The 22,873-nt window shown below is 43.1% G+C and overlaps 2 protein-coding genes across 4 annotated transcripts in view; both read right to left on the bottom strand.

Annotated features, from left to right (window-relative positions):
* Positions 1–260: 260 nt before the first annotated feature.
* On the bottom strand, positions 261–16,460 carry LOC308087410 (fibronectin-like). 3 transcript variants are annotated; one of them, XM_080431224.1, is made up of 9 exons: positions 15,390–16,460; positions 15,030–15,128; positions 14,776–14,818; positions 14,398–14,505; positions 13,969–14,094; positions 12,204–12,293; positions 11,669–11,866; positions 2,474–2,542; positions 261–891 (listed from the first exon to the last, which is right to left on the bottom strand). In XM_080431224.1, exons 1-9 carry the CDS (start codon positions 16,452–16,454, stop codon positions 785–787), a joined length of 1,905 nt encoding a protein of 634 aa, XP_080287350.1. In that variant the 5' UTR covers positions 16,455–16,460; the 3' UTR covers positions 261–784. The 3 variants fall into 3 exon arrangements, with proteins under 3 accessions (XP_080287350.1, XP_080287351.1, XP_080287352.1); XM_080431225.1 differs by having other exon boundaries at positions 261–888; XM_080431226.1 differs by having other exon boundaries at positions 15,030–15,088.
* A 3,349-nt stretch (positions 16,461–19,809) lies between these two features.
* The window catches only part of LOC308086826 (two pore channel protein 1-like), a gene marked incomplete at its 3' end in the record, with an annotated part of 9,622 nt that continues 6,558 nt past the window's right edge, over positions 19,810–22,873 (bottom strand). The window contains exon 8 of the mRNA XM_080430471.1: positions 19,810–20,024. Within this exon, the coding sequence (XP_080286597.1) occupies positions 19,810–20,024 (215 nt within the window). The remainder of the gene's footprint in view (positions 20,025–22,873) is intronic.

Genomic DNA, 22,873 nt, shown 5'->3' with positions numbered 1-22,873 from the left:
AAAAGCCCAAACGATGCTGGTGGTGTTACCACAAAAAGGGGAAAAAATAAAACAGAACCCCCATCTACTGTCTGAACTGCAATGTGAACCTCTGTTTGCAAAAAGACAGGAACTGCTTCAGAGAGTACCATCAACAGCACCCCCACTCCCCAGTTCACCCAGCTGGGTGAATCCCCAATTCACCCTCACACATCAATTCAATCAATCAATCCAATCAATTCAATCATTCAATCTTTTTTTTATCTTATAAATGTGGACTTTATAATCATTTATGAAACAGTGTATGTTTTATTTCAAAATCTAATAACCAAAACAAAACCAAAGTCAATAGACTTGATCTCTTTTCTAGTTCCTTGGTGAAATATACATGAACATCTCTTCTGTTACTGTAGAGTTGAACATATACAGTTATTTACGTTAGTTTTGTTATTATGACACAAACTTAAGAACATTGCACTGGCTAAAACATATAAACACATAAAACATACATACAACTACACACTGATATTATAACACAACAACAAAACTGATTTTAACAAACAACAAAACAGCAACAACAACAACAACAACAACAATTACAACAACAACAACAACAACAACAACACTGATATCAATACACAACAGCCCATTGCAGATGTTTAGGACAGTGGATGGATGAACAGAGCAGATGTTCAGGACAGCAGGATGGATGAACAGAGTAGATGTGGAGGACAGCAGGATGGATGAACACTGAAAATGTTCATTTCATTTCTTACTGGTTGATGGCAACAGCAGGGCTAGGGAACTATTGTGGTGTCTCGGGGATCAGGTTGTCCATTTCAACAGCCTCCCCATCAGGGGTGTAGTGGAGGAGGGACGCGGGGGAGCGGCGCTCCCTCACTTCTCTAGCTGCTTAAAAAAAAAGAAGTGTTATTTTTTTTTATTTTTTTTTTTATGATTGAAAAAAAAAATCATTTGCACATTTAAAAGCAACAAATTTGTAACAACAGCATAATATTGGGTTATGCAGGTGAGATTTAGAAAACCCTGTGGGGTGGTCCACAGGCCAAATAAGCAGACTTGGCAAGACTCAACACAATGTGTGTGTGTGGGGGGGGGGGGGGGGGGGCTCCAGGAAAAAAATAGCGTGTGAAGTAGTTTCAACTACGCTACCTGGCTACTTCTATTTCCAGTAGTATTTCAAAATAAAACGTGTGTTGAATTATAACACATTTCAAGTATAGATTTAAAAAACCTTGAAATCGCTTTGAAAGGAAACAGACTTCTGTGGCCGCTTGCTTGAATACGTTCCTACGTTCTCCTCACACACTAAACAACAGCAACACACAGACGTGGACATATGGAATATAAAGACTTAAAGTTTGGGGCAAAAGTTCATATTTACCACCATGCTCTGCTCTCTGAAACCAAGACAATCTTTGCAGAAGGTGAGTAAGTAATTTTAATCTAACGCTGACAGTGAGAGTGAGTGGTGGAAAGTAACTAAGTACATGTACTCAAGTACTGTACTCGAGTATAATTTTAAGGTATTTTTATTGAGTAATCAGGGGCACCCAATCGAAAAAATAAGAATTAAACAACATAACCCTAACCCTAACCCTAAACCTGAATTAAAGTAACAAAAAAACGAAAATAAAGTACCCAAATCCACGGGGGGGGGGGGGCTCCAGGAAAAAAATAGCGTGTGAAGTAGTTTCAACTACGCTACCTGGCTACTTCTATTTCCAGTAGTATTTCAAAATAAAACGTGTGTTGAATTATAACACATTTCAAGTATAGATTTAAAAAACCTTGAAATGCACATCGCTTTGAAAGGAAACAGACTTCTGTGGCCGCTTGCTTGAATACGTTCCTACGTTCTCCTCACACACTAAACAACAGCAACACACAGACGTGGACATATGGAATATAAAGACTTAAAGTTTGGGGCAAAAGTTCATATTTACCACCATGCTCTGCTCTCTGAAACCAAGACAATCTTTGCAGAAGGTGAGTAAGTAATTTTAATCTAACGCTGACAGTGAGAGTGAGTGGTGGAAAGTAACTAAGTACATGTACTCAAGTACTGTACTCGAGTATAATTTTAAGGTATTTTTATTGAGTAATCAGGGGCACCCAATCGAAAAAATAAGAATTAAACAACATAACCCTAACCCTAACCCTAAACCTGAATTAAAGTAACAAAAAAACGAAAATAAAGTACCCAAATCCACGAAATTAACCGCAAAAAAAAAAAGAATTAAATAACATAACCCTAATCTAACCCTAACCCTAAACCCGAAATAAAGTAACAACAAAAAAAAAATAAAGTACCCAAATCCGCGAAATTAACCGTCTAGTTGTTGTCTAATATAATCCACAAAATACATTAGTATAAACCCATTTTGTTTTAATATTTTATTAGGCAAGTCCGTTATTTTAAAGCTGACAATCAGGGCTAGAAATACTCTCCCAAAACCATCCACAAACTTACGCTGAGTGCTGCTGGTCTTAGGAGCTGGAGGAGCTGGAGGAGCTGGAGGAGCTGGAGGAGCTGGAGGAGCTGGAGAAGAATTGATGTCAGTTATTTCAAAGCAGACAATAAGGACTGGATATAAACTTTTTCACCACCGTCCTAAAACCATTCGCCAACCTCCCCTGACTAAAGCCACCCCACCCCACCCAGACCGCGAGTGACACCCGTAGTGCCATCATGGTCAAGCTGGGGTCACAGAGCAGATGTTTAGGGCAGTTGGATTGTGAATATATATTTAAAGGAACATTCTCTTGAGACTGAAAACCCTTAAGGCAGCTTTCCACCGCACCGATTTTGGGACGACTCTGCGTTGGAAAGCGTCGGAAAGCATTGAATATCGCTGTGCCGTCGGTTATAGGTCCGTCGGGGGTCCGTTGGGACCTTAAAGAAGCGACCAGTTTCACCACTTGAGCCCTTTTATATCAGCTATTTTCAAAAATAATCTTGAAAGCCAGTCCAAATAAGCAACTACACTTCAGAAACAAGCCCAAAGAAAAGCAACCAGCAACTATGAATGTTTACAAGCGACTTTACAGGAAAACAAGCTTATAATAAGCATTATAATAAGTCGCTTATAATAAGCAGACCTGGCAACACTGGCAGCCCAGCCTGCTATCTACAGTATAGCTACAGTCGGGCGAAAGTTTGTGCTGAACGAAATGCCAACTTTTGCCAACAGATTACCAGTCCGTTGCAGAGGTGGGGACTTGGACTCGAGACTCAAGACTCGACTTGAACTCGAGTCCCGATTTTGATGACTTTAGACTTGCTTGATCAAATCAAAAATAGACTTGGACTTGCGTAGGACTTGAATGCCAAAGACTTGAGACTTGACTTGACTTGAAAGCCAAAGACTTGAGACTTGACTTGACTTGAGCCCTCTTGACTTGCAAATTCAAGTCTTTTCAAGTCATTTAATACCTTACAGCAAGCCCAAATAATATTAAAATGTTTAAAAAGTGTTGCATCAAACTAACCGGCCGTCAGTGACACAGTGTAGTGTTGCCGCTTATTTACCGCAACATTTGGACACAATTTTGCTTGTTTTTGGCTTGTTTTTGGAGGTCGGCTTACTTATTTCTCTCACGATACTTGGCAACACTGACTCAGTCTCACACACTCTCACTGACGCGCGCCTCACTGACAGCAACGAGACAGGACAACACATAAATCACCCTGTCATTCATATTGCTTCCCCGACTTTAAAATACAAACTACTACTTTGTAGTCTTTCAGTTTCCAAATACGGGACGGGTGGGAACCCTAACCTAGTGTCATATTGTAGTAGCGCCTGTGTTCCATGTGTTGCACGTTATACCAAATAAACAACACACACCTTCACTCCTGCTGTCGCTGGTGGAAGACAATTTTCAGTACTTTTACTTCTACTCCACTACATCTCAGAGGCAAATATTGTACTTTTACTCCACTACAATGATTAGAAAACTTTAGGTACTATTTGTAGATTTTGGTTATTAATACAAAACATTAACCACTTAACCACGCTATATACAATTTGTCCATTTGAAAATAGCAGATCTAGACTCCAATTGTTAACGATTGTATAAGCCTTCACAATGAGCTTGTATATCTGCTATTTTCAAAAGATTTTTATACATTAGAAAACTTGAAATGCGACATTCTGCATAATGAGTACCTTCTACTTTTGGTACTTTAAGTACATTTTGATACCAATACTTTTGTACTTTTACTCAAGTCAATTTTGAATTCTTGTGTGACTTTTACTTTACAGAGTAATTCTACATTGCAGTATTGATACTTTTAAGTAAGAAATGTGAGTACTTTTTCCACCACTGACTAGAGAGAGAGAGAGAGAGAGAGAGAGAGAGAGAGAGAGAGAGAGAGAGAGAGAGAGAGAGAGAGAGACCTATAATCAGGGGTCATCGCCATGCTGGCTTGTAGTGGACATTTTTGTCAAAATTCTATTTTGGCCATGGACATACAAAATGAGTAGACAAACACATAGGGCTCTATTCAGGGTGAAATTTGAACAAACCACTAATTACGGATTTCGGACTAGGCAAGAGGCGTTTCCCCGCAAAATTCGGTATTCTATGGCACCCCCCTCACCCGCCAAACACCTGAGCTACCCGTTACATTATGCATAGGTGTGGTTTGGGCGTTACAATGATAAAACCAATCACCCGCAGCATGCTGAGACAGCAGCCAAAATGAAAATCACACTATGATCCGATCATCTTATAAAAAAGTGCTTAAGATTTTAGCCCAAACCCAACGGGACCCGACCCGGCCCGTCGGCACCGGCTGAGCCGGGTCTACGTTTTTTTTACATCCAAATAAATTCACATATTAATTAATTTGTAGCGTAGGCTATTGTGTTCACAATAAGCAACTTGTCATATTAGTCAGATCCCCAAGAGTAGGCCTATATGAAAGCCATTTAAAATAGTTATATATTCTTACACAGCTGATGCCAAATAATTAATCAACAGGGCAGCGCAACGCAAATGTAGGTCAAATCAATCAATCAGTCTTGTCATGACGGCAGCAGCAGAGAGCCCCCTTTAAAGTTTAAACCATAACATTACATCTTCAGACTATTGAGCTTTCTTCATGTCTTTTGTAAATGTTGGATTATTTCTTCAAATGAGACACTATGAGAGCACAGGCAGCGGGCAGTAGAAGGTAACATTGGATGTGATTTCTCCATCGCAAAAATGATTACGGTTATTCTATGAAACATATATTTCATAGAATAACCATAATCATTTTTAAAATGGTTATGGGGCAGTGTATATTTATATAGCCCTATTTGCTCCAAGCTGTTTTTTAAATAAAATATAGACTGTTGGAATAGGGTAGAATGACTCCTGTTCTTAACGAATTACCTGAGAAATAAGGCTTCTTTAGAAAAATCACTGACGGGCTGGGCTGGGTCTAATTTGTCAATTATTAGTCGAGCCGGGCTGAAATATTTAGGGGATATGAAAGCTCTAGTTAGTAGTTTGAAGTGCTCATGTGGCCTTATAGTTGCTTCTTTTTGTTTTCATAGACCTGCGGACTGCGGTTGCTTATTTCTCGCCAAGGCTGGCAACACGGCTCATGGTCCAACGCACAAAGCCATTGTAGTGTCTGTGTGCACTTGGCGGGTGATTTTATAAACCGGCGGGTGGTATTAGATTCCACTATCCCCCCTCCCCAAGCCGTACCCATGTGTGGGTTGAGAATGTCAATGTGGGGGATATAGCAACAACACGCCCACGGGCACACCTCCATGCGCAAATAACGGTGTCGGCATAATGGTGACGGGTAGAGCAGGTGCTAGAATAACCTATTGGGGCGGCGCAGCTCCATTATCCGGATTTAACGTGGTTTAGAGGGGGGGAAAACTGGCACAGAATAGAGCGGATAGGGCCCCATTCACGGCCCAAATTGCTAAACACACTAATATCTGATTTAGGACTAGGCAAGAGGCGTTTCCTCACAAACTTTGCTATTCTGGGGCACCCCCCTTACCCGCCAAACACCTGCGCTACCCCTTACATTATGCATAGGTGTGGTTTGGGCGTTACAATGATAAAACCAATCACCGTGCCAGAAGCCATTGCCTTTAACTGCCAGAGTATATACACAATCTACCCCCTTCCCTGCCATAGAAAATACATTGCAAAAATAGGTAAAATGTGAATTTTGTCTCCGTTTATTTTTTAACATTGAAGTGAATGGAGCAAAAAATCTTCGCATCGCGTTATCTCCTGCTTCCTTTGTGATAAACGAAAAATTAAAAAAGCCAAAAAATAACAAAAAAACTCGTTTTTCTCGTCGACGGCTGGCTGAGCCATGCAGAGAAAAACGAGAAATCTCGTCAATGGCAGGTAAAGAGTTAAGAGAAGACTGCGCTAGCCGTCATCCCCAATCCAAAATATGCTCTCCTATCTCCCTGTCTGCACTGTTGCCTGGTCTGATTATTATAAGCCACATTGGGCTTGTTTTCCTGCCGGGTCCAATTGGTCACGTATTTGTCAGGCTTTGGGTTGGGCTAGGCTAGGCAACAAAATAACTTATTTTATTTTATTTTATCCAAATACATTTTTATATCAATGTGTAGCCTATTGTGTTCACAATAAGCAACTTGTCATATTAGTCAGATCCGGAATAGTATATGAAAGCCATTTAAAATATGTATACTATTGGAATCTTACACACCGGCTGCTCCCAAATAATTAATTACCAGTTTTAGGAAAGGTCTATATGTACTCATGTTGGCTGTTATTGTTCTATTTCCACCATTCTAATGGATTCCAGGGGTGTGTAAACATCTCTGAAGTAGCTCCATTTAGTTTCCTCTGAAGTGACGCAGTTAACTTACATCCATATAGTCCCCGTTCTCTTTCATCATCCACCTTTGTTCAATAATCCCGAACAGAGCTACACTTTAAGTTTACATCAATCATAGCCTCTCAAACCCAGATACATTGCTGCGATGCGTAATGTGCATCGCCTACCTACCCAAAATAACAGACATACAAGCTATCAACGCGCTGCGTCATGGCGTGTCGACAGCTTACAGATCTGTTATTTTGGGCAGCATAAACAATGAGGCGCGATTGAGCGGCGCATGAGGCGTGCACGCGCCACGGAGTAGCCCAACACAAAAACATTACATTACGTGGTCAACAACATACTAGACTTGTAACTTGCTTGGAGCTTTTAATGCAGTGGTTCTCAACCTGTGGGTCGAGACCACCACAACAGAGCTCACAACGCCAGGCATTGTGAGCTTGTAGATCTGCTATTTTCACAATATTTATCTGTGGAACCGAGTCAAACAAAATGGGGGGGTCCCCAGTTCAAATATGGTTATTTTGGGGGGTTGATGGCCTGAAAAGATTGAGAACCCCTGCTTTAATGTAGTAATCATAAACGTAGCGTTTACGTGGGGAATATAATAATAATATAATATATATAATATATAATATGATATTCACCCGCAGCTGGGTTTAACGAAACAGCAGTTTCCTAAACGTGCTATCACAGATGATCCGATCATCTTATACAAAATGTAAGTGCTTAAGATTTTAGCCCAAACCCAACGGGACCCTACGGGACCGATTGGTCACGTATGTGTCGGGCTTTGGGTCGGACTGGGTTAGGCAACCAAATACAACTTTTTTCTTCTTTTTTTTTAATCCAAATAAATTCATATATTAGTTAATTTGTATATGAAAGCCATTTAAAATATTTATACTATTGGAATCTTACACAGCTGCTCCCAAATAATTAATCACCTGCGCAGCGCAAAAGTAGGTCAAATCAATCAGCTGTCTTGTCACTGCAGCAGCAGCAGAGCCCCCTTTAAAGTATTAACTATTGAGATTGAAAATTTTCATGTCTTCCTCACCTCAAAGTAAATGTTGGATTATTTCTTCAAATGACCAGAGCACAAGCAGCAGGCAGTACGAGGTAACATGCGCGATTCACGATCCAGGTCTTTATATTGGATGTGATTTCTCCATCGCAACTCTTTCCCATCAAACAAAGTAATCCAAACTATTTTTGTACTGCTTATTTTGCTCGTTAAAAGCATAATTTTATGAAGTCATGACAGCAATATGGAAAAAAACGAAAATATCTCAACTAAAAATATATTTCATAGAATAACCGAATATCATTTTGAAAATGGTTATAGGGGCAGTGTATATATTTATATAGCCCTATTTGCTCCAAGCTGTTTTTTAAATAAAATATAGACTGTTGGAATAGGGTAGAATGACTCCTGTTCTTAAAGAATTACAGAGATTTAATGAGAAAAAAGGCTTCTTTAGAAAAATTACTGACGGGCTGGGCTGGGCTGGGCCTAATTTGTCAATTATGGGTCGAGCCAGGCTGAAATATTTAGGGGATATGAAAGCTCTAGTTTGAAGTTCTCATGTGGCCTTATAATCGCTTCTTTTTGTTTTCATAGACCTGTGGTTGCTTATTTCTTGCCAAGGCTGGCAACACGGCTCATGGTCCAACATGCGCTCTGTGGCTGCACTGAGGGATTTAACATGGGGCCGATGTTTCGTTTCTAAGTCTAAGCTTGCCTTTCAGTAAAACCACATTTGATAGACATACAGGTTGAGAACCACTGCATTAAAAGCTCCAAGCAAGTTACATGTCTAGTATGTTGTTGACCACGTAATGTAATGTTTTTGGTTTAGTGTTAGGCTACTCCGTGGCGCGCGCGCGCCTCATTGTTTATGCTGTCCAAAATAACAGATCTGTAAGCTGTCGACAGACATGACGCAGCGCCGTTGATAGCTTGTATGTCTGTTATTTTGGGTAGGTAGGCGACGCACATACGCATCGCAGCAATGTGTCTGGGTTTGAGAGGCTTTGATTGATGTAAACTTAAAGTTTAGCTCTGTTCGGGATTACTGAACAAAGGTGGATGATGAAAGATAACGGGGACAATATGGATGTAAGTTAACTTTAACTGCGTCACTTCAGAGGAAACTATGGAGCTACTTCAGAGATGTTTACACACCCCTGGAATCCATTAGAATGGTGGAAATAGAACAATAACAGCCAACGTGAATACATAGGCTATAGACCTTTCCTAAAACTGTCCAATTTATTATACCCATGTGCTACTGTTTGTCTGTGTACCACGTAGGAGCGTTGTCGCAACATGATGTAATTAATGATTTGGGAGCAGCTGGTGTGTACCAATAGTATAAATATTTTAAATGGCTTTCATATACTATTCCGGATCTGACTAATATGACAAGCTTATTGTGAACACAATAGGCTACAAATGAATATAAAAATGTATTTGGATAAAATAAAAAATAATAAGGAAAACAAGCCCAATGCGGCTTATAATAATCAGACCAGGCAACAGTGCAGACAGGGAGATAGGCTAGAGCATATATTGGATCGGGGATGACGGCTAGCGCAGTCTTCTCTTAAAGGCAATGGCTTCTGGCACGGTGATTGGTTTTATCATTGTTACGCCCAAACCACACCTATGCATAATGTAAGGGGTAGCTCAGGTGTTTGGCGGGTGAGAGGGGTGCCACAGAATACCGAATTTTGCGGGGAAACGCCTCTTGCCTAGTCCGAAATCCGTAATTAGTGTTTTGTTCAAATTTCACCTGGAATAGGGCCCATTGTGTCTGTGTGCACTTGGCGGGTGGTTTTAGAATCCGCTGTCCCCCCTCCCAAAGCCGTACCCATGTGTGTGTGTGCAGAATAGCAATGTGGGGGATATAGCAACAACACGCCCACTGTTTTGGGTGTTTTTGTTACTCTGAGAGAGTAAAATGAATAGAAACAAATGGACGCTTACGGGTCCATTTGGTTCCATTTGTACCCTCTCTGAATTAAATTAACACCGGGGGAGTGGGTGGCGTTGGAGGGATCCCTGTGTAAATTGTATCTGTTGGATGTACCAGCAAAGAAAATAAGCCCCAGAATCTGCATTTTAGTAAAAAAAACTGCGTTCAATACGGATTGTGACGCCGACGCGACGTGACATTGTGCAGGCAACCTATATATGCAGATACCCAGTCTCGATGGAGAAACACACACGGTCAAAGATACATTTGAGAGCTGGATTAAGAAAAGTGGTTCTTATGCTTTGGTCGCTACACGGGATACCACGGCGTTCCACTGGTACATTTTTCATGCACAAGGTTCTAGTGTGCGCGTTCTAGTGTGCACACTAGAACGCCCCCCCCCCCCCCCTCTAGATTCACGAGCCAAGTACCCAAATGGCTACTTTGCATAACAGGTTTAGAAGTGAGTGTGAAAATGTATCCTCACCCCTCGCATCTATAGGCTACACCTACTGTAGAAAAGTCATCCTAGACAGCAACCCTCCCTCTGCCCTCCCTCTGCCTTATTACCATGGATTGGCTCCACCCCTCTCACCTGCTCTCACTCACTCCTCAATCAGTGTAACCTGACTCTGCCAGATGGGGGCGGTATTGAGTAACTACGTTTCTCAAGACAACAAATGTGTGACGTAAGCTTCTTGGATCTGGAAGCGTCAGGTTACAATCAGTGGCCTGCTCTATATAAACTGCCTTTCAGTTCAGTTTGACAGCAGCAGCAGCAAGACCTCACATGAGAGCCCTAATGTCCTGAGAGCCCTATTGTCCTGGGAGTCTCAGCCAACCTATGGTTATGCGTCACTGAAGTGAGTTGAATTCATGGTTCTCATATGTTGCATATTATTGGTTTGATGAATGTAATGAATGTTACAGATCACCTGTTTGCCTTGAAACCCTATAGAGAGATTGTGTGTAATGTACAGTGCACACAAGGTACTTAGTAATCAAGGAAATGCAGTAACCTAAAGAGCATATTGTGCAAGTTTGTTTAGTACTCTAATTTAAGTGGTAGGCCTACCCATCCCCCTTAGAGTGCTAATTATTGTCTTAGGTACCTAATTGTTTATTGTTTATTGTCTATTGTTAAATGTGATGTCATTCATGTTGGCTTGTATTTAATTATGTGTTTCTGTCTTTTTATAGTAAAAAACCATAACTGAAGCCTCATCACCTCCTTGCCCGAGCATTTGCTCATGTGTGCAATGGAAAATAAATGGCTTAAATGGAAATCAGTTGTCTAACATTCTTGCCGATGTTCCATGGTGAAGTTCAAATAACCTGTGAACCAGAACTCTATCTTATACCTACATGGTAAGCAACACAGCATTTTGGCTTCAGTAGCCGCTGCTGCCAGTATCCTATCTGCACGCAACGATGCCTCAGCCACCGTCGAAGAAGAGAAAGATTCAAACTTTTAGTTTCAGCTCCTATAATTCATAGCATTCCTTGAGTTTGTATTAGTTTAAAAAGAGTAAAACTAAGCTAAAAAACATTTCCTATACAAACATGTTTTGTACTTTCGATAAAATGCGTGCGATGTGCACGTGCTGTGTGCGTGCGTAAAACATTTAAAAATACAAGCACACGTGTCCACAGTAAGCTAGATTTTTTACAGTTAGAATGGAAATTTCTAAGTGAAAGTATGTAGGAGTAGTTAGGTGCCAACGTTTTGGGGAGAATAATACATAAATAGTGACAATGTCTATAGTGTACTCGCAGTGAGCACACAACTAGAAATGAAAAAGGCTGATAGAACCACTGTCATGATTGAATGATTGGATATGTACTGTACCTGGGACAGGTGATCCGGCAGTGTTGACCTGCACAAACACAGGCTCGCTCTCCTGGTGCTCCTGTACAGCGTAGATGCTGATGTCATAAAGGAGACCGGGTTGAAGGTTAACCAGGGTTACATCTCTCTCTTTTTCTGCCAGTTTGCGCTCACCGCTGCTGTTCTGTATTGACGGAGTAGTGTACACAACACGATAGCCTGAGACAGAAACATACAGGAGTTCAGATATACAGTACTGATGATGTGTGTACACTACAGGACAGCCTGAGACACACAAACACACGGGAGATCACATACATTGACTTATTTCATTCAGTAGATTTCCCAATACAATGTGTCAGGACCCATATTGGGTCACATGGACCCAAAAAGTTGTGAGTAAATATCCCTTCTTTTTTTTGTTTCTTAAAAAAAGATTCATAATAATAAAACAAACAGAATTAAATAAAAATATCAAAAGATTTTCCAGAGCCTTTTTCAGAAAAAGGTCAAACATTTTTCAAAGGAATTACATAAATTATTATAAGTTTCTCACCAGTAATACGGGCCAGTGGCTTAGACCAGCTGATCTGGATGGAGGACTCTCCCACATCATCAAGTGTGGTTCTAGCAGGGGCATCAGGGGCTGAATACAGGAAGAGAGAGAGAGAATTATATTAGATTTTACTGTAAGCACGTAAAAGAAAAAACCCTGTGGAGTACTTCCGAGCTCATCTCAAATGTCTCAATGGTCAACAGATAGGCCTATTAATAAAACAACCTGCTAAATATGGTGAGCTAGCTTTGAACCCTTCTCATCAAGTTGCATGGATGGCTTTCTAAAATAAATAAATAAATAAGAATGAATAAGAATATGCAACCCAATTTAATGTAGTGGGGTCCCTGCTTCGTCTCTCTCTCATCTAAGGGGTCCTTGGCCTGACAAACTTTGAAAACCGCTGTGTTAACCCATTTAATCCGGGAACGCATGATCTGTGTCACTTTCGATTTATTTGGCTGTTCAAAAATAGCAGATATACAAGTTCATAGCGCTATGAACTTGTATATATACTAGAAGTTCTGCCCGCTACGCGGGCAGAATTCTAGTACCCCCCCCCTAACCCCCCCCAAAGAAAATTTCGTTTGGGGGTACAAAATCATGGGATTAAAAAAAAAAAAAAAATACCCAGAGGGTTCGGCCCCCCCCCCCTCGGGGCCCTGGAGACCCTGGGGACCCTGGGGTCTCCAGGCCGTGACCTACAGACACGGCGAAGGAAAACTGTAAAGCCACAGCCACACATGCACAACCCTAACCCTAACCCATGAACTCTGCAGCCGCACTGAGGCGCTCCAACACAAACACTCTGACATTAAGCTGCACACAACAAACATTCGCAGCACACTTAACATTCACCACAATGCCAAACAAATTACGTCCGCGCAAAAATAAGCGAGGGCTCGCTTATTTTGGGGTTCAAAAATCGTGGGATAAAAATTTCCCCCAAAAAAGTTTTTATATTTTATAAAATAATCTTACTCCCAGGGGGTCCGCGGACCCCCTGGAAGTCTTGGGGACCCCCACGAAACATTGCGGACCCCCGTGACACATCGCGGACCCCATCGGCTGTTTTTTGTTTTTCATGAAGAAATGTCCCTCAAAAAAGTGTTTTAATTTTTTTAAATAATTTTACTCCCAGGGGGTCCGCGGACCCCCGTGAAACATCGCGGACCCCATCGGCTGTTAATTTTTTTTCATGAAGGTGGTTGCTTGTTTCTGGCGCACATCTGGCAACACTGACCTGTGTGCTTGTCACCCCAAACCCAGATGCGGACGGTGTTGTGTGGGGACATTACAAAAGCAGCTGCGTGGTGTTGGGTTTCACTCCACACATAGGCATGCAGTGCGCAGTTTTTTTCCCCCACCTTTCAGCCAGTGTCCCTCCGTTTCCCTCCCTACCTACCTACCTTTCAGCCAATCTCCCCAATTGTATATATATATATATATATATATATATATATATATATATATATATATATATATATATATATATATATATATATTCAAGGTTTTGCACAACGTTTTTTCAAAAAAAAATAGCAAAAGGAAAATAGCAAAAGATAGCAGATCTAAAAGCTATGAGCTTGTATATCTGCTATTTTTGAATATTTTTGAATAGTATAAAATAATGGTTATAGCAACCAAAAAAACCTAAAATGACACATGGCTATGCGTTCGTGGAATGAATGGTTTAAAAGTATATGGAGATACAGTAGGAGGTTTCTACCAGACAGCAACGAGAGGGAGAAAGGTTCCTTCCTACCTGTGGTCTGTACTTCGTTGTAGATGGGGTTGGGCTCTCCGTGAGGGAGCTCGTACACGCAGACTTTGTACTCACGTCCTGGCAGCAGGTCAGGGATAGTGACAGACGTGGCGGAGCTAGGCAGGTCTGTGAGATCAGAGTGCGGTGCGCAGGTTAATACGCCTGTTTACTACTATCGACAGTGTAACAAATTACTGAACTTCTAATTATAAACAAATCGGTTAAAGTGCTTGAATGTATTTACATTTATGTATTAACGAAAATTGGTTTTATTTATTTTACCAGACTATCACTCATGTGATCCACAATGGAAATAAGTCCTGGACTTTATTGTGTATCATTCTCAAAATGTTCTAACCTGTTTGTTATTGCTTTTCAAATAGACTAAACTAAAACTCCTAAATCAGTTTTCTGTGTAGTACATCTCACCCGGCAGCGCTCTGGGCGTAGCCCCGTCTTCGCTGAGCTCGTACTTCACCCTGAAGCCGGAAAGGGTGTTGGAGGCCGACCCCCAGGAGATATTTAAGCTGTTGGAAGCTGTTGGATGAAGATCAGGTGAGACAGGGGGGGGAGTCCTTCTCTCTAACCACTAGCAAAATAAATTGGAAATGCATTGGGCAGTAAGCTGATTAATTTAAAGTTTGAATGGTGTCTCTAGGTGTAAGTATGTAGGACTAGCATGCCAAACTTTTGGGGAGAATAATAAATAAATAGTGAGAACATCAATAGTGTGCTGCTGCTGCTGCAGCGAGCACATAATAAACCCAAATAACCACAGGACTTATAAAATGAAATAGAAGAACATACTGTTCCTGTCCTCGTGGTTAACAGTATTTTTCTCCATGTTCTTCTAAAGAAAGAGAAAAAGAAAAAAAAGAGTGAAGATATCAGTCCAACACAGATGTGATCTAGAGACCTAATTCAGTCAAGAACAACTTTTTTTTAATGAGGAAATGTATATGAATGTCTACACATTAACAAGTGCATCCAGATATCAAGATATCAAATTGGGAATAGGTTCTCCCAAAAATAAGAGTAACAATAATTCTCCTGGTACCCACCGTCTTGTCCTTCACGTCTTCGTTTGGAGTGCAGATTACATAGAATGCATATATTGCGACTACCACACAGAGAAATAATAGAAGGCCTAAGCCTCCCCACTGGGACACAAAACACACAGTTAAACAATGATACAATGATACATACATATAATAAATATGACCAGCAAAAACTATTTTACAAATCAAAACTAAATTAAGAAAATTATAAGTTAAGCAAACAGCATCAGCACTGCAGTAAGGTTTTTGTAATAGTATCTATCTATCTATCTATCTATCTATCTATCTATATATATATATATATTAAAAATCATATATAAATTAATATAAAACTATATATTGCTAGGAGAATATTGAACATACCTGAGAATGAATGATGTATGTTGTTGTATCCTTCTCACATTCTACTTTTGTTATATTACCAATGAACAGCTCACAGTATCTGTGCCCCCCTCCATCTATAATACTCTTATAAATACCGTTACAATCTTTATGTGTCATGCCACAAGCAATGTACCGGCCGTCGAGGCAAAGTAGAATCATCCAAACGATGCTGGGGACTAAACTGTTGAACCAACCAATTGCACACTCTATTCTTTCTTTTTTTGTCGGTGCGACTGTCAGTGCCGTTGTCTGTTTCGCTGTCAGTGCTGCTGTCAGTGCTGCTGTCTGTTCCGCTGTCTGTGCCGCTTTCAGTGCCTCTGTCAGTGCCTTTCTCAGTGCTGCTGTCTGTTCCGGTGTCTGTGCCGCTGTCAGTGCGACTGTCAGTGCGAGCTGTGCGACTGTCAGTGCGACTGTCAGTGCTGCTGTATGTTTCACTGTTAGTACTGCTGTTAGTGCCACTGTCTGTGCCGCTGTCTTTGCCGCTGTCAGTTCTGCTGTCAGTGCTGCTGTCAGTGTTGCTGTCATTGCCTCTGTCAGTGCCTCTGTCTGTGCCGCTGTCTGTGCCGCTGTCAGTGCTGCTGTCAGTGCTGCTGTATGTTCCGCTGTCTGTTCCACTGTCTGTGCCGCTGTCCGTGCCGCTGTCCGTGCCGCTGTCAGTGCTTTTGTCAGTCCTTTGGTCAGTGCCGCTGTCGGTGCCGCAATCATTACCACTGTCAGTGACTTTGTCTGTGTCGTCTGTGCTGCTGTCTGTGCCGCTGTTTGTGCCGTAGTCTGTGCCGTTGTCTGTGCCGTAGTCTGTGCCGGTGTCGGTTTACATAATTTACCCGGAAACTGGATGCTCAGCATCAGGGACAAGGCTATGACAGCAGGAATGGCAAAGAAGGAAGCTACAAACCATCCATTTTGATCTGATTGACAAGGACATTGAAACTGCATCTCTGCAAGCTTCTCTAGTGCCACGAGGATGAAGATTAAAGATATGTTTGTCAACACAGGACTCTTTTTCAATGCTTCTTGCAGGTGGGTAATCCAAAGTGGATGCATAGTGGATTGAAATGCACCCAAATGTCACACTTCCACTTGTATTTAACAGAGGAGGGTGTGTCCTCTGTTGTGACATCTACTCAGTTTATTGGTTCATGAGGGCCTTGAGGCGGGTTTACATACTAAACAGACACAATGGAGGGAGGGAAGTTGGACTGAGCAGAGAGCATACAAAAAAACATGTATAGATTGATAGGACTATAACAGCACAGTTTATAAAACATGTACTGTATCTATGATAGGACTAAAGCAGTACAGTATGAGTCAGAACACACTGCAGATAGAGTAGTACATTATTTGAAAAAAAAAATTGATCATAAATGTATAAGAGTATGGATTATAAACATCAACACAGCGGAAACATATTCTAGATCACATTTGTCCATGCAGGGCCAGCGCAAACCAATGTTTGCTAAATATCTGTAATATCTGTAATTTGAAATGTTTGCAAAGTATAATGTCTGGGCAAAATAGTCAGAAAGCAGTTTGTTTTAGTTTTTTCAACATTATAGCAGCAATAACAAATCATTTAGAATAGCAACAATAGTCAATATTAAGATTAGATTTTTTATTTATTTGCACAATAAAAAACATTACAAAGGTAACATTATTAAAAACAATACAGAAATAAGTGCAGGTGAGATAAAGAAACCCATAAAGGGCAACAAATACCTAGTGTGCAGTTGAATGTGTGGGTGCACGTCTGTGTATACTGAGTGTGAGTGTGTGTGTGTGTGTGTGTGTGTGTGTGTGTGTGTGTGTGTGTGTGTGTGTGTGTGTGTGTGTGTGTGTGTGTGTGTGAGTGAGTGAGTGAGTGAGTGAGTGAGTGAGTGAGTGAGTGAGTGAGTGAGTGAGTGAGTGAGTGTGCACGTGTCTGCACAAGTGTGTCAGTGTGTGTGGCTGTGTATGCAGAAAGCTATGATATATGGTAGAAGCAAGTGGAGAGGCTTAATTAATCAGGCTGGCCCTCAGTCTATGTTTAAAGTTACTGAGTGAAGGTGAGGAGTTAAATAAGTATGTGTGTATTCCAGAGGTTACGGTCATGAGACGCGACACCGGAAGTCGGTTCGGGTATAAATACCCTTGCGTCACAGGGAACTCCCTCTAACCCTTCACTCTGCACGCTAAAAGCACACAGAAGGGGTTTTAGGTATCTTACTACGGAACTAAGAAATCTGGGGTTACCTACGTAACCCCTAGATTTCTGTCATTCCTCATAGATAGATACTTACTTATGGGACACATAAATGCCCCCTGGGGAGCCCCTGTTATAACCCAATCCTAACCGTACGCCCATGGTCCCAGGCCTTGCCCCCGGCAAGACCCTGACCACCAGACGCATGACCCTTTCAGGTCAAAAGCAGAAAGGATTCAAGGCAAGGTCCTGACAGACCAAGTCTGCCCCTTATGGCTAGAGAGGTCAAACCACGTCTACCCTCAAAGCCTAAGAGAAACAGGACCCCGGGCCACCAGACGCATGACCCCTCGGGTCAGATGCGAAGAGGCCCCAAGGCAAGGACCCAACAGACCTAAGTCTGCCCCTCACAGCCAGAGAGATGTAGACCTCATCTACTACCCAGGCATAGAGGACCAGGCCCTCCTTCCCCCCAGACCCAGCCACGCCGGTCCAGGGGAAGCAAGAGAGGAAAAATCACATGCAGGAGGAGAGACCTGCCCCCAAGCAGGCCCCCATCTACCCCTGAACACAATTAATCCACCCAACCAAAGTCGTGAAAGACACCCATAGTGTCGCCACAACCAGGTTGAGGGTCACAAAGGTCAAGAGTTTATGACACTTTGATGACATGACAGCAGGAGGAGAAAACTCACTCTCATGGCCGTTCCCCAGCCCCCTGGCTGCCACTGGCCGCCATGCCCAGGACCGTGTGCGCCATCTCGGATGCCGCCACGTCCAGGCTGTAGAAGGCCGCAAAGGTCGAAGGAGACGACCAGTTTGCCGCAGAGCATATGTCCTGCATCGACACCCCTTTGTAGAGGGCCCAAGATGCAGCCACACTACGAGTAGAGTAGGCCCTGAGACCCTCCGGGACCACAGTCCCGCTACTCTCGTAGGCCAACCGAATCGCCTCCACGATCCATCTGGAGAGGGTAGGTTTGGCCACAGCCTTCCTTCGACCAACCCGGCCGTAGGAGACGAACAGCTGAGACGATACCCTGTCGCCTGCCGTCCTCTGACAGTAAAGTCTCAGAGCCCTCACCGGACAGAGACAATGTAACCGTCTATCCTCCCCCGAACCAAACGGTGGAGGATGGAAAGCCCCCAACTCCACTGGGGCCCTAGCTCTAGCGGTGAGGGCCATGGCCCGGCCGGTCCACATCAGCCCGTGGCAGGTGCAGAGGATTGTGACTTGCACCAGTCTCACGAGCTCTTTGGCGTCCTCCACCCATTCAGCGTGGATCACCGATGCAGGCGTCAAGGGCAGTAGTGTCTTAGCCGCCAGCTCCTTGAGTTTAGCGGCTGCCGACCCCTGAAGAAGCGACACTGTGTTGAACGTTTCTGCAGCCGAGCCCGAGGCTTTGTACAGTGTGTTCAGCGCCTCGGTGTGCGTTCTTTTGAAGCGATCCGTGAAGGTGGGCTCTGGGCCGTGTCTCACGGAGCCGCTCTTCGCCTGCTCGATGGCGCTCGCCAGGGTGAAGTCCATGGGAGGGAGGCCTAAGACCCCCAGGTCCGCTGCGGAGAGAATTCTCAACGGGAAGCCCAGCTTGTCCGGTTCCCTCCTCCCTGTCTGCCACGAGAAGTGCAGAGCCGCTCTGACTCCCTCAGCCTCGGGCAGCAGTTTGGACTCGATCTGTCGGGGAGGGAGGGGTTCCAGACCCTGGAAACCCGGGATGGGGGCCCCGGTAACCACTCTCACCGCTTCCATGGGCTGCTCCAGGCCGCATCTGGAGATTGCCCGCTTTAGGATGACTGCTACGGGTTCGGGGGGCTCCGCTGCCTCGCTAGGAGCCTCTGCCGTCGCCGCTGGAGTCGCAGGAGGATCCGGGCTGATCATTGCCACCTCCTGGCTGGCCTGGTAGGAGGTGAGCTCGTCCTCCTCCTCTCTCCCGTCGTCCATGACGTCGTGTCCCTCGGAGCCATCGCCGTCCGAGTCGATGTCGTCTGGCGGGGAGGGATGCGGAGGGAGAGAGAGGCGCACCGATCGGTGAAGAGGTGAGCGCCCCCGGGGCCGCCTCGCGCCGAACCTTCCTCACAGCACCACTGGAACGTGGGGCAGCATGTAGTGGTGGGCCCATGCCCGGGCCTGCGCTCACTACCGACGCCATGGTGCCCATGGCGAGGCCAGCGTTGGAGTGAGCGCCGCTGCCGCCGGCGGTCGCTAGCCTCCGGCGGTCGCTAGCCTCCTGGCTCTCTCTCGAAGCGACCTTCCAGCTGGTTTCGAGAGAAGTCGTCACAGGCCTTGCACGCGTCCAAGCCTTTTGGACCGTTCAGGGCTATCCACGCATGGTTAGGCCCCAGACATGAGATGCAAAGGCGGTGACGGTCGTCCGCAGCTACAAAGAGGCTACAGCCTTCCAGGCCGCAGACCCTCGGCGCCTCCATCTTCTCCTCTTGTTTTCCCGAGACAAACGAGGCTAGTTAGCACTAGCCTAGCTTAGCACTAGCCTAGCTTAGCTGTTTACAGCGGCTTAGCTTTAGCTTTGCCTCGTGGCAGAAAAACTTGAGAGGATAGGAAGGAAAAATCAAGTAACGCGGGAGCGTTATAAATAACCGAAACTTTATATTACCGAATCCCACTCTACGGGTGATTCGTATATATATATATTGTGGAGTATCGCTGGGAGACCGCCTGTTAGGTAAGCACCTCACCTGGGAGAGAGAGTGGGACAGAGACAGAGAGAGGCTCTACAGACACCGCATCAGCCTGGGCTGCGTCATAGAGGGGTGTTACCTACCAATCGCCCTCATGAATCAGCCCCAACTGAGCGCACCTGTGTGGACCGGCTAGGTGTGTCACCAACCCTCCAAAATAGCCACTCTGTCTCAGTCTCACACTGGCTCTCCTGGTGAACAGACGGGTGCTACAGGCGGTAAGCGAATACTATCCACTGTTCCCTCACAATCCTGATTGATCGTGAAATGTAGAACTAAAAAGACTGTTTATTTTATTTTCATAGGCAACCTACGGAGAGGAATGACAACAGACGTTATGATGCATAGAAGCATGATTAGAATAGAATAGAATAACGATTTCGTCTTCTCTTTGTCGTTGCCAGGAAAGCGGTAGAATGACACTTTTAGTCGTTATTTTAGTCTCAGATCTGTTCAAATAGTTAGGGACACAGCACAGCACATATTGGGAGAAATACACACGTGGACCCGGAAGTTATTCTGACGGGGCGCATACTTAACAACATAATTGCTATAATAATATTTCAAATGGCTGTGGGACATTGTGTCTTTTATTACAGGATGAATTTAGTGGGTGAAGGATAAACACATAATTCACATACTAACATGGTTCGTTGTCTCCTTTGATGACATGTCTAGACTGGCCCATCAGCTAAAGTACAGACAGTTCGTTCAAGAAAGAGCAATGTTTTAAGTCTGCTTGTCCTGGGTCGTTTGTGGCGGAAAGTCTGAAGATGCTGTTTTACCAGTTTGGCATCGAATCAGCCAAAGATGTGGGAGAAGATATGTAGGCCTGCAGTAGAATTAGTTTTACAGCTTATGAGGAAAAGAGAGTACTGAACTTCATAATTCCAACCAGTGAACATCTATTTTGTATTGGGCCTACGTGTTGGTGAAAGTTACAAAGTGATACAGCAGTCCACAATGCAGTTGAGGAAGTTTGGCATATCAGACCTGCCAACACTCCTGAATGATTGTTTTTCTCTTGCTCTGCTTCTGAATTGTAATTTCGTCTGAAAATATCATTATTTTTGGGCAACTGAACCCAGACTCTATGGCAAAAGTGAGCATGCACATGGGTGTTACACTACTGTACATGCAAAACACAACTTGGCACACATGCAGGTCCAGTCCCATCTGTGCAGGTTGTGTTTATTTGTATGCATGGGAAGCTGGATGTCCTGGTTAGATAGAAGAAGAAAGAAAGATCAGAGATTACAATTACCACTGCATGTGCATCTTATGGCATCTTATGAAGAAAGCGATATACTATTATTGTTGTGATAGGGCTCACTTACTTACTTACTTACTTACTACTTGTGATAGGGCAGTACAACCATATTCTGTAACAATCTGTGATGTGTGTAGCATGGGAATCAGTTACCCAAATACCTGAGTTACCCTCTAGTTTGGATTTGCACATTCTTTTCACACTCTCATGGGCAGGGGTCATCACCATGCCAGCTTATGACAGACATTTTGATCAAAATTTCATTTTTGTCACAGACATACAAAATAACTGGTCAATAATTTTACCAGAAACCCAGGACTCGTAATGTGCTATAGTGTCTATGCCAGTGTGCTACACTATTAGACCAATACAGTACATGTATGTATGTATGTATGTATGTATGTATGTATGTATGTATGTATGTATATATATATATATATATATATATATATAACACATACTTACAGTCACATATTAATTATATCTACAATACAAACATACATATATGACATATGAATACATATTTATATCTATTTTTACATATCTATAATATACACCTGAGCCATAAATGAGCCAGTATTCACAACGCCTCTTTGAAAGGAACGGAACCCCACGATCCGCCTCCCTTAAAAGAGCCATAAATCCCATCTCTACTGCCCACTCTGTGCTGCAGCGACACGGACACAGAGAGAGGGACACGGAGGTGGGGTCTCGGAGATGGGGTCTCGAGACTCGGATGGCGGATGGCGCCCCGAGACTCTAGTACATAACATAACAGTTTTATTGTGGGCATGAGATCTATTTAGCCACTGCCTTTCCATCTTATTATAGACCCCTAATTCAAATAATGCAAAGAGATGAATTAGGTCAATAGGTTTAAGTATAATTATGAAAAAAATTAATGCACATCAAACAATAATAAAAACATTATTTATGATTAACATACTGATGATTTCACTTGACTTGATATGTTTATATGGCAATGGTTCAAATTTCAGTTCCTTAGTGTATTAATTTCTCTCAGTTCTCTGTCTAATGAAAATGTCTAGTCAAATGAAATGTGGTTTGTCCGCAAGTTCTCTTTTTTCACCATCACTGTGCAGTTCTCGCTGATGAGACAAATACTTACAGTAGAATAATGATGAGAGAGCTCTATCCAGTTCCATGTTTGGTACACAAATACAAATGGCTGAGATTTCAGTTCCTTTTTTCAGTTCTCTGTCTGCTGGAAAGGTCTAGTCACATGATTTATGGTCACCCTGCCCTCCTAATACGCGAGGGGGCCGTGTTTTTTCGATTACTTGTTTCATTTATTTT

This window comes from Gymnoscopelus braueri, assembly GCF_963280865.1.
Source record: "Gymnoscopelus braueri genome assembly, chromosome: 6".
Lineage (NCBI taxonomy): Eukaryota > Metazoa > Chordata > Actinopteri > Myctophiformes > Myctophidae > Gymnoscopelus > Gymnoscopelus braueri.
The sequence above is the reverse complement of the archived record's forward strand: the minus strand, read 5'-3'. Positions and strand labels throughout refer to the sequence as shown.